This window comes from Schistocerca gregaria, chromosome 4 (genome assembly GCF_023897955.1).
Source record: "Schistocerca gregaria isolate iqSchGreg1 chromosome 4, iqSchGreg1.2, whole genome shotgun sequence".
In the NCBI taxonomy this organism is placed as follows: Eukaryota; Metazoa; Arthropoda; class Insecta; order Orthoptera; family Acrididae; genus Schistocerca; species Schistocerca gregaria.
The window spans coordinates 316,380,652-316,396,595 of record NC_064923.1 but is presented as its reverse complement, the minus strand read 5'-3'; the positions used below and the strand labels follow the sequence as shown (position 1 = coordinate 316,396,595).

At 42.4% G+C, this 15,944-nt stretch overlaps 1 protein-coding gene across 1 annotated transcript in view; it reads right to left on the bottom strand.

Moving 5' to 3' along the window:
• The window catches only part of LOC126266958 (uncharacterized), a 444,592-nt gene that overhangs the window by 70,216 nt on the left and 358,432 nt on the right, over positions 1-15,944 (bottom strand). Inside the window, exon 4 of the mRNA XM_049971678.1 lies at positions 10,794-10,886. Within this exon, the coding sequence (XP_049827635.1) occupies positions 10,794-10,886 (93 nt within the window). The remainder of the gene's footprint in view (positions 1-10,793; positions 10,887-15,944) is intronic.

Below are 15,944 nucleotides of genomic sequence, written 5' to 3'. Positions count from 1 at the left end.
GGCGAATCTTAGCATTGGAACACTGCATATTACCCTGAATTTTTCTTTCACTGATTGAATTGCCTCTAAGACAAGCGACTGTATTTCGTACCAGATTTCGAAGAGTGCTTACTCTGACGTGTACGTGCCGTCCAGTTACCAGTCACGAGCGTTAGCTCAGCTGGAGAAGGGCAGAGAAGAAACAGGACCCACCCTCGTTGAAGGAACTGTCCCAATATTCGCCAGTACTAAGTTGAGGAAACTATGGGAACATATTTAAGTAGGCCGCAGAGGGATTGGAACGTCACTCCTCTCGAATGTGGTTTCAGAACTTTCCCTTCGACACTACCGTCGTCGACTGATTTTCATCCAGTACAGTTTCATTTTTATTTTTATTCTGCTGCAGATTATCCTAATCTGAATTGGACACCAGAAGGGTGGTGCTAGAAGGCATACAAATCTTGTCTGGGCGCGTGAACAAAAAAGTAAATCTTACCCTCTCTGTTGCTCTTTGAACGCTCAACTAATTTAAGTAGCTTTGAAGGTATCTCACACGTTCCTACTAACTTTAGATACTGTCGGAAACGGAAACCCACTGTGGATCACCTATTTTCTGAACGCTAACTTCCTTCAAGTCTTCTATGAGACGGTTTGGCACTTTTTTCCTGCCGCGCATGTTTCTGATGAACATGGTGAGACGTAAATGAGGAAAAGTAAGTACAAGATCGCATGCTGCTATATTCGACAAGTCAAGAACTGTAGTTTTGTCCCTGGTTTTAAACAGAAAAAAGTTTACTATTTAATGAGACACGGAAGAACCTCATGATCTGCACATGTTACTCTTCCACAGTTTAATCACATAACTCACCAGAGTTCTGATTTATATCAGCCGGTGCTGGGAAGATCTGATAAAAACTCATCCCGTTGTAGAGTAAGAGAGATCTTATAAGAACCTGGGAACCGTATGTTTCTAACAATGACAGAATTCACAGTCCGTGCAGAGCCGGTTTATGGCCGCGTGAAACCTGAAGTACTGATGAACTGTGGGGCCACTATTCATCACAATGTACTCATCCTTTCTAAGTGTATCACTTTACTGCCATACAATTTGCAAATGTAACTAAAAATTTTATTTCACTGTTTGAAGCCCTAAGTACTGCTATTCATTTTGATCTTTGTACTACTAACACAGTAAACGCTAGTCACGGCACAGCAACTACCCATCACAGTTCACTTTTATTGTCTCCATTAGCGTAGCAAGGGAAAAGCATTACTTAAGCAAATAAATACTTAAATGTTGCTTTCTATTTTGTGTCCCTTCCCAATAGGAAAAGTGTTAACCCACTGAGTAGGTTATGCAGCAACGTTTCAAGATTGTCGTACCGTGGAGGCGAGTGCTATCTCCATTCGACCCCAAGTCATTCCGAGTCGGCCACCAGCTCTCATATAGGCACTTGTGCGCTGGGTAAGAGTTCCGGTTTGAATAGTGTACTTCCAGTTGTTGAACTGAGTTGTTATTTCCATTTTATGCACGATATTTCGCCGACCTACCCAGACATCTCCTTTAGGTGCTGCGCCTTGTGCTGTTACGTACAAGCTATCTGGACGTATGGGCAGGTCGTAGAAATATCGGGCATAAAATGGAAGGAACTCGGTTGAACACACGGAAGTACGTCGTTAATCAAACTGACCGTGAAAATGTGAGAGATGACGTCCCTCCTTCAGTTAAGAGTTACAGAAACAGGAAAAATATAAAAAATAACACGTTCACTTGTCACAGTAACACGCAGATACATTTCAACACTCATATATCCTCCTCTATAGGGCGAAGAAAAACCGCCACACTTGGAGGTCGGCAACGAATCCTCATCCAGATTCAAGATAAAAGTTCATCCAGTAAAAACAGATCGGATGCTTTTCGAAACACATGTATGAAAACGAGGAGTTCATAACAGTCATATCGTGCAGTGCATCGGAATGTACAGAGAAACTTTTATCAAGCGTAGTATCTCAATGAGTTGACTGCGGGACATCAAACCAACATCCACCATAGAGCTATGGTTCGACGTTCGTTTCCTGGTTCTCGTCGTTTATAAGCAGGACAGCATTTTATCACATAACAATAGCCTTTCAGATGACAAATCAAATGGCTCTGAGCACTATGGGACTCAACATCTGAGGTCATCAGTCCCCTAGAACTTAGAACTACTTAAACCTAACTAACCTAAGGACATCACACACATCCATGCCCGAGGCTTTCAGATGACAGTGCGATCCGTTAAACTGTATGCATGTGTCTAGTAACTGCGCAGTGCACAACACGTCTTGTCAAGTTCACGTAGGGCGGCTCCCCGATTGAGTCCACAAACGATGAGTACGTCGGCATGCCTTCGGCGTCGCGTGCATCCGACAACAAAGCAGCAGCTGCTCGTGCTTATGTTGCACGGTGCCCTCTAAGGCTCCATTCCGGTAGGTATGTTTTTCATCTCTTGGAGCAATGTCTTCGGGAAGCTGGTAATCTTCGTCCACTGGTAATGGACAGAGGTCTTCCACGGCCTAGATGTGCTCCACTAACAGAAGACGCAGTTCTTGAGACCATTCACTAATCACCTCGGCGAAGTACCCGCGATATTGCACGGCATTTCCAGATACCTTAGAGACTAGTTGTTGAGGTGTTGCACGACGAAGAACTGCATCCACATCATCACACCTTAACTCAGCACCAGAGACCAGAAGACTGCACTCGACGTACACAGGTTTGCGAAGGGCTTTTGCACCAAGTGGAAAATAATAAATATTTAATAAATTACGTGATAAGGACTGACGAATCTAGCTGCACTCGTGAAAGCATTTCAACCTCCACAACAGCCATTATTGGTCGGAACACAATCCACATGCCACCCGTAAACATGGCTTTCATACACTCTTTGGCATAAACCTGTGGGCCGGGATCTTGGGAGGGAAGCTTCTGGAGCCTTACCTATTGCCGGGAAAGTTTCACGCCCCCCTGTATTGTACCCTTCTTTCTAATACGTGGGTAATCCCAAAAGTAAGGTCTCCTATTCTTTTATAAGTACATAGACCTATTTATTTCCACAATGGTTTACATCAGTTTACAGCTTGAACTTTTAGCTATTTTTCGACATAATCACCATTTCTGTCGATGCATTTTTGTAGATGCTGTGGCAGTTTTTGTATGCCCATGTCATACCAGCTCGCCGCCATGCTTTTCCTGGACTCAATTGTCACGGGCGACTAAACCTCAGCATACCACTTTACACCTGAGACCAAGTAGCAGTCACGCCAGTGGCGACATCCTCCTTCGCCAATGCCGCGGAAATTAAAAAAAAATACAGTCTGCCGGTAAAGTCATGACAACCGTGTTTTGTTATCGGAAAGGGGTATTGTTGATCGACTTTGTGCCCACTGGGACCACAATTGACGCTGACAGGTGCTGTGAGACTCTTAAAAAAACTCGAACGGGCAATTCAGAACCGGAGAAGAGGAATGTTGAGCAAGGACGTACACATTTTCCATGACAACGATCGCCCACACATCGCTCGGCCAACCGTTGCTCTCCTGCAACAGTTCAGTGGAACACAATCACCCAGCCACCCTATAGTCCTGACTTGGCGCTCAGTGACTATCACCTTTTCCCTAAGTTAAAAGAACAGTTGGCCAGAAAGCGATTCAGCTCCGATGGCGAGGTGAAAGAAGAGGTTCATAACTTTCTGAACAGCATGGCGGCGAGTTGGTATGACATGGACATACAAAAACTGCACAGCATCACAAAAATGCATCGACAGAAATGGTGATTATGTCGAAAAATAGCTAAAAGTTCAAGCTGTAAACTGATGTAAACCATTGTGGAAATAAATAGGTCTATGTACTTATAAGAGAATAGGAGACCTTACTTTTGGGATTATCCACGTATTAGAAAGAAGGGTACAATACAGTGGGGCGTGCAACTTTCCCGGCAATAGGTAAGGCTCCAGAAGCTTCCCAAGCATGGCGGCGAGCTGGTATGACATGGGCATACAAAAACTGCCACAGCGTCTACAAAAATGCATCGACAGAAATGGTGATTATGTCGAAAAATAGCTAATTGTCCTAGCTGTAAACTGGTGTAAACCATTGTAGAAGTAAATAGGTATATTTACTTATAACAAGTAGGAGACCTTACTTTTGGGATTACCCTTGTCCTTTGCCTGACCCATTAGAAAACAATTCACTTAGTGTTCGGCGATAGCTATGGTTTCATCATGACGGTGCACCGCCACACTTTGGAAGGAATGTGCGTGACTATTTAAATGAAGCGTTTCACGGGTGATGGATTGGTCATGGAGGCCCAATGTTCAAGCCTCCACGTACCCCGGACCTTAATTCAACAGATTTTTATTTGTGGGGACACTTGAAGGAACAAGTTTATAGTACTCCAGCCATGGATATATACGACGTAAAAGTTCGCGTGCACCCCACTTTGGCAATGGTGGACGCAAGTTCGTTGCGTAGGGTCCAGCAAAGAGTGATCCATCGAGTAGCGAAGTGTTTGAAAATGCAAGGTGGTGCTTTTGACGTCTTTTCCAAAGTAAACGTTCCTTGTACGTGTACGTAACAGCTCTGTGAAGATAAGCCTGGACATCGAAGGTACAGAATGAAATTTTGTGGGAGCGTAATGTGCAATCTGGAGTAGCTTACCTGTTAAGTTTTTTTGTACGTCACTAGATATAGACGATGTCACTGTATTCAATATTATTTTCTACTGGCTTTATTTGTCATGTACGAAACGAAGGGTCGTTTACGACTGCAAGTAGTTCATGTTATGTCTTAATGTTCAAATAAAGACGTCAGTAAGTGAAATACACAAGGTACCGCATTGTGGAGGTCTAAATTGAATACAGTTTGCTGCTTTGACTGAAAAGAGAGAAGTTCGGCTCAAACGCGACTCGAACATCAGTGAGCCTGTAGACCTGTTCCCCATGGCACTGTCTCAACTCACAGAGTTAATGAAACGGCTCTGGAATTACCTGTTCTTGGCCATGCTGCATGCAATTACAGTATTTCCAGAGCCTCCTTTTTTTTAAAAAAAATCGTATTTCTATTAAACCTACTCGCGGGACTAGCTTTTGCTACATACATTTTTCTCTTGAACTGGGATGAAGAAACGCTTGCCGACTGTTTGGTGTGGCATTTACTCTTCACCGTGTATATATAATCATTAACGCCCCAATTTACACAAAAGACGCACAGAAAGGCATTTATATTTTTAAAAAGTAGAGAAGAAGATGTAAGATTTCTTGCGTGGGCAATTTGTATCATGCCTCGTCGGTCCAAAAAGTTTCGAGACTGGATTCAAAAAATGGAGAAACATTAAGATGATGGTTTCAGTGTTTCAGGTGTTCTGCACAGTCTCCCTCCACCTTGAGAACAGCTCGCAGAACGTTCATACAACCACGTGAAACTAAGAAAAGTTCTTTTTTGGGATGTTGTTCGACTCTGCTATCACACTGGCTTGAATGTCGGTTATGTCGTCCAAGCGCTGAGCCTTCCTATGAATTTCTGCACTTTGTCGTTTTGAGGTATGTTAGTGTTGCTAACACCAAGTCTCGTCACCCATGATGATTATTTGCAGAAAAGAGTTGTCCCCATTTTGCATGTCAATCAAGTCACAGCAGACTCCTACACGTCATTATTTCTGTTCAGGAGACTAGGTGCGCGGGACAAACACACCTTTCTCTTGCTCTAAACTTGATTTAGAGATGCTACTCCATTTAGGTTTATGACACAATGTCTAAACACCACGGTTGCAGAACCACTACTTAACACTCCGTCCTCACAGCTGACTGATCGAATGTGGATATGTGTTTACAGTTGTTAATTCAAGCTGCCGCCATATTTACTGCGCTGGCGCCAAAAACAGAATCAGTGTCGGAATTTTTGGACGGACGAGGTGTGTCTCCATGCTCTCATAAAGAATTCACTCCTCCCTCCACGCAATACCATATTTTTCCGCTTCTCTCTCGAACGCCTTTCTGAAGTTAACGTTTAAGATATATGTTGGTCAAGCCGCCACGTCCTTCTTGTAACATCACAAAAGGAATATAACACAGGAGCAAAGAAACAGCACTTAGTAAGCTAGGTTCTCACAAACGTTAATTAAAACGCTCAGCTGTCAGATTTAGGGAGTATTCCTGTTGTTGTACGTTCTTTGGTGCGAGGGTAAAGCGAAAAATATTTTTAGACTAGATTTCTTAATAACGTAAAGGAAACAATCCGTGTTGACAATATGGTGACTTAAAATCCTAATAATCGGCAGTAGACCAAAGTACACAATAGCTTTTGTGCCTATTTATAATAGAGAAATTTTGATTTAATAAAGAAGAATCATGACGACTGTTTTCGTAATACCTTTGAATAGACTCACAATTTTAGGTGAATGATGTATGGCCAGTGCTTAAAAAATACTGCATAATGATGCAATGGGATCGATCAGCGCATATTCTGCTGGAGAGTGAAAATTCATTCTGGAAAGAATCCACCACGCTGTGGCCAAGCCATGTCTCCACAGTATCCTGTCTTCCAGAAGTGCTAGTCCCATAAGGTATGCAGAAGAACTGCAAAGTTTCGAAGGTAGTAAATGAGGTTCTGGTGGAAGTAAACCTTGTAAATCGTGCTTGGGCAGCTCAGTTGGTAGAGCACTTGCCCACTAAAGGCGAAGATCCCATGTTTGAGTACCAGTCTGGCACACAGTTTTAATCTAAACAGAATTACTATTTTCACATCAAAACTGTTATGGGCCAACCATTAAAAAACAGAAGACGAAAATGAAGAATACAGGTCGAGCCCCTGACAATGCGAGGCCCGTTCCAAGGACTGTACGGATAAACCTCCTGTGATCTCGCACTGCATGGAGTTTGAGCTGTAAGCAGAAACAGTGGCTGATGTCTCGGGGGAGCGCACTTACGACCCATCAGGACGTGGTCTGCTGTACGAACAAACGTGGCTGAGTAGTAGTCTTGCTGCAGGCGCACAGCAACACTGTTTTATGAAATTATGTCGCAGTGTTATTTACTGGCATAAGAAAATGGGAAAAATAACTTCGTTTTTATAGCACAGCGTGTAACGCTGTGCAAGATACACTTTTTGTCATTGATGATCGTCCTGTAGTATCGCCATCTACTAACTTTTACTTTGCACTTGACGCAGCCGCCTGATCTGCTCTTCAGAGGCTCACATCATTATCAAGGATAAGCGACTTTTCATCTGATGAGGATTTCGGTTACTGAAAGACATCTCATGATTGTTCTTTCAGGTAAAGTTTTGAAAATATGGCACGAAACCTGAAAAGCTCCATGACAAAAAACTTCAGGTAAAAAGGCCATATCTCTACACGTTTCTGTGAAGTGAGAAGGACGGAGGAAGGGGTTCAGATGAAGCTGGGAGCTGTTTATTAAAATTCTTGACGTTAACTAACACTCAAGCCAAAAATCTTCACATAATCACAGATAACTGCACGGACCAGGCAAACAATTGGTATCTTATTGCCGTGGAAAGGACTGTCGTTGCCACCAAAAGATTTCAATCTGTGCAGCATTATTTCCCCGTGGTAGGTCATACTAGACTTCCTCGCGATCGTGATTTTGGTCGCTTTGAAATTTATGCGAGAAACAGACGTCCAATAGTATACACGTCAGATAAATGGGCAGAAGTAGTCAAATCTGCTAGTCCAAAAAATTTCTTTCTGACGAAAGTGCATAGACAAGACTTTAGAAGCTTGGGCGATCTGAAGTCATTAATCTCGATACCCACGCCATTCAGATATGGATATCCTATTCGTTTTAGTGAAGCGAGTCAATTCAAGCTTGAGTATAATGCTGCCTTCACGTTAAGTGTGAGGCACTGCTGCTCAGATATAGAAACCTTTACGTCAGTGGATTTACATAGAAGGAAAAGGAAGACCTGCTGAACCACATCTATTTCAGCTGTCAATAAAATATAGAAAGCCACGTCAAATTAATCAGAAAAAGATTGATGACATACTGTCTCTTATAAATACATACCTGCAGCATATCAAAGCTTTTTTCGGTCATGTGCTGGAAATAATGTGAACGATGATGACATAGAACTTCCTTGATTTCACATGTACAGTACAAAACAAATTATTTGACTGACTTACCTGTTACGTAAGTGTTATGTGAAAGTGCAAAAATTGTTAAAAATTACTAGCTGTTATATAATCTTCAAAATAAAACCTTAAAAACGTATTTTGTGTCCCAAGTTATTTTCAGGGAGACACAGTCATAAACCGTTTCCGACCAGATCATAATTAAAATTACTCTCAAATTAATATTACATAACAGAAAGAAGATCGTGTATTTTACACAAGATTTGAAATGTATTAAAGAATAATTAAAAGCAAAAAGGAAGTGTCGATTTTGTCTTCAACATTTTTATACTTCCATGAAACTTTCAAGTCGCTGTATCTCAAAACAAGTTGAATGTGGCTTATGACTATATCTCTCCGACCCCTTCAATTATTGGAACGAAAATTAGACCCAATAGCAATTTATGTCTGTTGTTATTGTTACATTATTCACTAGAATGTTTGGTTCTGGAGTACTCTCTTTACATATATAGTTTGCCATCTGCAACGAAAGGATGTTAATGTCAGGTTGGTTAGTCCGTTAACAAATCACAAACGTAAATTTTATGCGCGAAAATATTTCGCGACTGTGTTTTATGATTACTTACAGTTATCTTTGCTGTAATCTATCTTCATCTGCATGCTCGCTTGCGGAGGGATAGACTCAGAAACATGCTACATGTTTCCATGAACTACAGTCGTAAGCACCTTCAAACATCACACAACACAATGTTTACGTTTCTGCTGTGTGTTTGGTCCATGTCGATGTCACTGTTTTCATAAACGTTGTGATACATAATCTGAACTTTGTTAATAGCTAACGTGGTTTGTTAATTCGCCAAGCCCCCTAACATTAAAATAATTTTGTTGCAAATGGAAAGCTGTGGAAATAAGGTCCTACAGAAACTGACATTCTAGAAAATGAGGTAATAATCACATTGGAGCCGAAACGTTTTTCGACTTAATTTTCGTAGTAAAAGAAATTACCTAAAATATGTTTACTCTTGCTCCGGGCCTTCTGCACAGATATTTTTGTTTTCCTTCTATCGAATTTTTATGCTGTTCACAAATTGCAACACCTTATAAACTTTTCACGCTAATTAAGGCGACAGACGCATTGTCTTTTCCGAATGTACTTCAGACCAAAAAGCGATTCTTGTAGCACGAGTCCTAGGTTTTTGTTATCATGTATTTTGCACTCTTGGGGTGATATTTCCATAGAAACTTTCATTTCCAAACACGTATTTCTTTACATGTAACCGAGAAGTGAAACAGCCATTTTCATTTATTTACCCTTAAGAAATTTGTATTCTTCGACCCCCATTCACGCCCTTAGAGGTTAAATTTCGAAAAATCGCTTCTTAAACGACGCCTACAGTATAAGATCAACGTCCTCTCAGTATTTCAAGTTTCTATGCTAAGCTGTTTGGACTGGGTGATTGGAGTCAGAACATTGATTGAATTTTCTCATTTCGCGAGCGCTGAAGGGCGATATGTTTATCTGTAAAAAACAATTCAATAGCCAAGACCGATAAAACAATTTTTTTATTTGAGATAACCTGTTTCAACAGACTATGCTGTCGTCTTCAGGTTTTAAAATCTCTTGTTTCAGCGATGACAAACCATTTTTTAAGTTTTTTTTTTAATGCACTTGACATCTTGTGCGTAAAACAAACATCTTTTACAACACAATATTTGAAGACATGAAGATGACAGCATAGCATGTTGAAACCGGTTATTTTATATATATATAGGGTGATCAAAAATTCAGTATAAATATGGAAACTTAAATAAACCACGGAATAATGTAGATAGAGAGGTAAAAATTGACATACATGCTTGGAATGACATGGGGTTTCATTAGAACAAAAAAAAGTTCACAAAATGTCCGACAGATGGCGCTGGACAGCAAAACGTCAGTGACTGTGCATGGCAATAGCGTATAAACGGAACTTGGCCTCCCAGGTCCCCAGACCTCAGTCCGTGCGGTAATTGCCTTTGGGGTTACCTGAAGTCGCAAGTCTATCGTGATTGACCCACATCTCTAGGGGTGCTGAGAGACAACATCCGACGCCATTGCCTCACCAGAACTCCGGACATGGTTTACAGTGCTGTTCACAACATTGTTTCTCGACTACAGGTATTGTTGTGGAATGATGGTGTACATATTGACCATTTCTTGTAAAGAACGTCTTTGCTTTGTCTTACTTTGTTATGCTAATTATTGCTATTCTGATCAGATGAAGCGCCATCTGTCAGACATTTTTTGAAATTTTGTATTTTTTGGTTCTAATAAAGCCCCGTGTCATTCCAAGCATGTGTGTCAATTTGTACCTCTCATGTCTACATTATTCCGTGATTTATTCAATTTTCAAATTTATATTGACTTTTTGATCACCCAGTATATATGGCTGTTGAATAGTTTCTGAGTTGTAGGCGTGAATAAAGGTAACGACTGACTTTGACAGGAATGTTCTGAGAGCTTTTGGGACTTGCAAAGGAATAGTTGTCCACTTAATAGACGGACCTGAGTTCCGCTAATTTCATCAGTTTCACTTCACATGATTAACACAGGCTTCATGATATTTCAGCTATTTAGTAAAACAGCTAAGTAAGTGCACAGAGACCATAGAAGCTTAGCACAGGCCGCAAACTGTTACTCAGTACTCACCCCGATGAAGGAGTCGTCGAAGGCGCGCCGCTTCTCGGCCGCCTTGCCTGCCACCAGCGCCCCTAGCGGGCTCCACGCGGACGCCCACCGCGCCTGCAACAGGACGAGACAGGCGCGTCACCACCAGCCTCAGTGTTAGTGCAAATTTCATTAAAAAAACACGGAAGCTATCTAATAGCCTCGCTTGAGATTATTAATATTATTATTACACTACTGGCCATTAAAATTGCTACACCACGAAAATGACGTGCTACAGACGCGAAATTTAACCGACAGGAAGAAGATGCTGTGATATGCAAATGATTAGCTTTTCAGAGCATTCACACAAGGTTGGCACCGGTGGCGACACCTACAACGTGCTGACATGAGGAAACTTCACAACCGATTTCTCATACACAAACAGCAGTTGACCGCCGTTGCCTGGTGAAACGTTGTTGTGATGCCCCATGTAAGGAGGAGAAATGCGTACTATCACGTTTTCCACTTTGATATGATCGGATTGTAGCCTATCGCGATTGCAGTTTATCGTATCGCGACATTGCTCCTCGAGTTGGTCGAGATCCAGTGACTGTTAGCAGAATATGTAATCGGTGGGTTCAGGAGGGTAATACGGAACGCCGTGCTGGATCCCAACGGCCTCGTATCACTAGCAGTCGAGATGACAGGCATCTTATCCACATGGCTGCAACGGATCGTGCAGCCACGTCTCGATTCCTGAGTCAACAGATGGGGACGTTTGCAAGACAACAACCATCTGCACGAACAGTTCCACGAAATTTGCTGCAGCATGGACTATCAGCTCGGAGACCATGACCGCGGTTACACTTGACGCTGCATCACAGACAGGAGCGCCCGCAACGACGAACCTGAGTGCACGAATGGCAAAACGTAATTTTTTTCGGATGACTCCTGGTTATGTTTACAGCATCATGATGGTCACATCCGTGTTTGGCGACATCGCGGTGAACGCACATTGGAAGCGTGTATTCGTCATCGCCATAGTGGCGTATCACCCGGCGTTATGGTATGGGATGCCATTGGCTACTCGTCCCGGTCACCACTTGTTCGCATTGACGGCACATTGAACAGTGGACGTTACGTTTCAGATGTGTTACGACCCGTGGCTCTATCCTTCATTCGATCCCTGCGAAACCCTACATTTCAGCATGATATTGCACGACCGCATGTTGCAGGTCCTGTACGGGCCTTTCTGGATACAGAAAATGTTCGACTGCTGCCATGGCCAACACATTCTCCAGATATATCACCAACTGAAAACATCTGGTCAATGGTGGCCAAGCAACTGGCTCGTCACAATACGTCAGTCACTACTCTTGATGAACTCAGGTATCGTGTTGAAGCTGCATAGGCAGCTGTAGCTGTACAGGCCATCTAAGCTCTGTTTGACTCAATGCCCAGGCGTATCATGGCCGTTATTACGGCCAGAGGTGGTTTTCCTGGGTACTGGTTTCTCAGGACTATGCACCCAAATTGCGTGGAAATGTAATCACATGTCAGTTCTAGTATAATATATTTGTCCAATGAATACCCGTTTATCGTCTGCATTTCTTCATGGTGTAGCAATTTTAATGGCCAGTAGTGTATTTCTCGTTCTGCGAGGTGTATAAGAAAAGTAAAGAGATTGATTTTTATCTAACCAAGGTTTTATTTTTTTGGAACAAAATACTGTCTCCTTCAAAGTAGTTGCCTTCCTTTGCTACACACAATCAGAATCGTTGCTCCCAGTTTTGGAAGCAGCGCTGAAAGGCTTCAACTGCGAGGGTGTTTACCATGTCGGTCACATTCTTTTGAATGTTCTCCAGAACGCCAGATGACGTGCTTTTAAGACATTTTTCAATTTCGTAAAAAGTAAGAAGTAAAAAGGTCTCAGATCATATGAATAGGGGGGCTATGGGACAACAGGAATGCTCTTTGCTCAAAAATTTTGTGATTGAACTTGCCGTGTGATATGGGGCGTTGTCATGATGCAGCACCGACTCGTCTGCAATGTCAAGTCTCACTCGATTCACCGTTTCCTAAGCCTTTCAAGGACATCTTTGTCAAATAATTGGTGAAGATCTGTACTGGGGAACAAATTATTTATAGGCGATTCCACTACTGTCAAAAACCAGATCAGCATTGTTTTAATATTTGTTCACTCGAGATTTTTTCGTCTAGATGTCTCAGTGTGCCACTTCTCTAATTTGGAGCTTTGTCACAGTATTGTACTCAGAAATCCAGGATTCATCACCTGTGATCACACGTCTGAGCCATTTGTGGTAATTGGAAATCCTCTCAAGAAAATAAACGCACACATGTCTTCGATTGTGTTTCCGCTCAGTTGCGAGGCTTTTCGGCACCATTTCGGCACAGATCTATCGCATGAGCAAATCTTCGCTCAAAATTTGATGTATGGCGAAAGTGCTTAAGTTCAACAAGTCACACATCGTCCTTATTGTTAAACGTCAGCCTGACCCAAAAGAGCGCGCACGCGTTTGACTTTTCGTCAGTTTTTAAAGCTGAAGGTCTTCCGAGGAAGGTTCATTTTCAATGTGTTCTCAGCCTTCCAAAAATCACGGTGCCAGCGAAAAACCTGTGCTCTTAGTAAGGGATGTTCCCCATATGCTTGTCTCAACTCTTCAAAAGCAAACTCACGGGTTGCCCAAGTTGAACATAAAACTTGATTTCATAACGTTGCTGTTCCATTTTCATAACAAACAACAAAAACACCACTGATGGCGCAGTCAAGAATCACGTGATGGATTTTTTTTTCACTCATTACTCTTGTGACTGGTCTGGTGCGGCCCTCCACGAATTCCTCACCTGTGCCAACCTCTACATCTCAGAGGAGTAGCACGTGCAGTCCTCATTCATTTGCTTGATATATTCCAATCTCTGGCTTCCTCTAGTATCATGGAAGTCATTCTCTGATGTCTTAACAAATGTCCTGTCATGCTGCCCCTTCTTCTTTTCAATATTTTCCACATATTCCTTTCCTCTCCGATTCTGTGCAGAATTTTCTCATTCCTTACCTTATCAATGCACCTAATTTTCAACATTCGTCTGTAGCCCCACATCTGAATTGCTTCGATTTTGTTCTTTTCTGGTTTTCCCACAGTCGGTGTTTCAGTACCATATAATGTTGTGCTCGGAACGTACGTTCTCAGAAATTTCTTCGTCAAATTAAGGCCTATATTTGATACTAGCTGACTTTTCCTTGCCAGAACTTTCCTTTTTGCCAGTGATAGTTTGCTTTTGATCTCCTCCTTGGTCCGTCCGTCATTGGTTATTGTGCTAGATAGCATGATTCCTTTAATTTATCTACTTCGTGACCATCAGTCCTAATGTTAAGTTTCTCGCTGGTCTCATTTCTGTTACTTCTCATTACTTTTGTTTTCCTTACTCTCAATCTACAGGGTGTTACAAAAAGGTACGGCCAAACTTTCAGGAAACATTCCTCACACACAAAGAAAGAAAATGTGTTATGTGGTCATGTGTCCGGAAACTATTACTTTACATGTTAGAGCTCATTTTATTACTTCTCTTCAAATCACATTAATCATGGAATGGAAACACACACCAATAGAACGTACCAGCGTGACTTCAAACACTTTGTTACAGGAAATGTTCAAAATGTCCTCCGTTAGCGAGGATACATGCATCCACCCTCCGTCGCATGGAGTCCCTGATGCGCTGATGCAGCCCTGGAGAATGGCGTATTGTATCACAGTCGTCCACAATACGAGCACGAAGAGTCTCTGCATTTGGTACCGGGGTTGCGTAGACAAGAGCTTCCAAATGCCCCATAAATGAAAGTCAAGAGGCTTGAGGTCAGAAGAGCGTGGAGGCCATGGAATTGGTCCGCCTCTACCAATCCATCGGTCACCGTATCTGTTGTTGAGAAGCGTACGAACACTTCGACTGAAATGTGCAGGAGCTCCATCGTGCATGAACCACATGTTCTGTCGTACTTGTAAAGGCACAAGTTCTACCAACACAGGTAGAGTATCCCATATGAAATCATGATAACGTGCTCCATTGAGCGTAGGTGGAAGAACATGGGGTCCACTCAAGACATCACCAACAATGCCTGCCCAAACGTTCACAGAAAATCTGTGTTGATGACGTGACTGCACAATTGCGTGCGGATTCTCGTCAGCCCACACATGTTGATTGTGAAAATTTACAATTTGATCACGTTGGAATGAAGCCTCATCCGTAAAGAGAACATTTGCACTGAAATGAGGATTGACACATTGTTGGATGAACCATTTGCAGAAGTGTACCCATGGAGGCCAATCAGACGCTGATAATGCGTGCACACGCTGTACATGGTACGGAAACAACTGGTTCTCCCGTAGCACTGTCCATACAGTGACGTGGTCAACGTTACCTTGTACAGCAGCAACTTCTCTGACGCTGACATTGGGGTTATCGTCAACTGCACTAAGAATTGCCTCGTCCATTGCAGGTGTCCTCGTCGTTCTAGGTCTTCCCCAGTCGCGAGCCATAGGCTGGAATGTTCCGTGCACTCTAAGACGCCGATCAATTGCTTCGAACGTCTTCCTGTCGGGACGCCTTCGTTCTGGAAATCTGTCTCGATACAAACGTACCGCGCCACGGCTATTGCCTCGTGCTAATCCATACATCAAATTGGCATCTGCCAACTCCGCAATTGTAAACATCGCACTGACTGCAAACCCACGTTCGTGATGAACACTAACCTGTTGATGCTACGTGCTGATGTGCTTGATGCTAGTACTGTAGAGCAATGAGTCGCATGTCAACACAAGCACCAAAGTCAACATTACCTTCCTTGAATTGGGCCAACTAGCGGTGAATCGAGGAAGTACAGTGCATACTGACGAAACTAAAATGAGATCTAGCATGGAAATCAAGCGTTTCCGGACACCTGTCCACATAACATCTTTTCTTTATTTGTGTGTGAGGAGTGTTTCCTGAAAGTTTGGCCGTGCCTTTTTGTAACACCCTGTATACTCTGTACACTTTAGACTGTTCATTTGATTCATCAGATCATGTAATTCTTCTTCAATTTTACTAAGGATAGCAATGTCATAAGGGAATCGTATCATTGATATCCTTCCACCCTGAATTTTAATCCCACTCCTACATATTTCTTTCATTGCCATC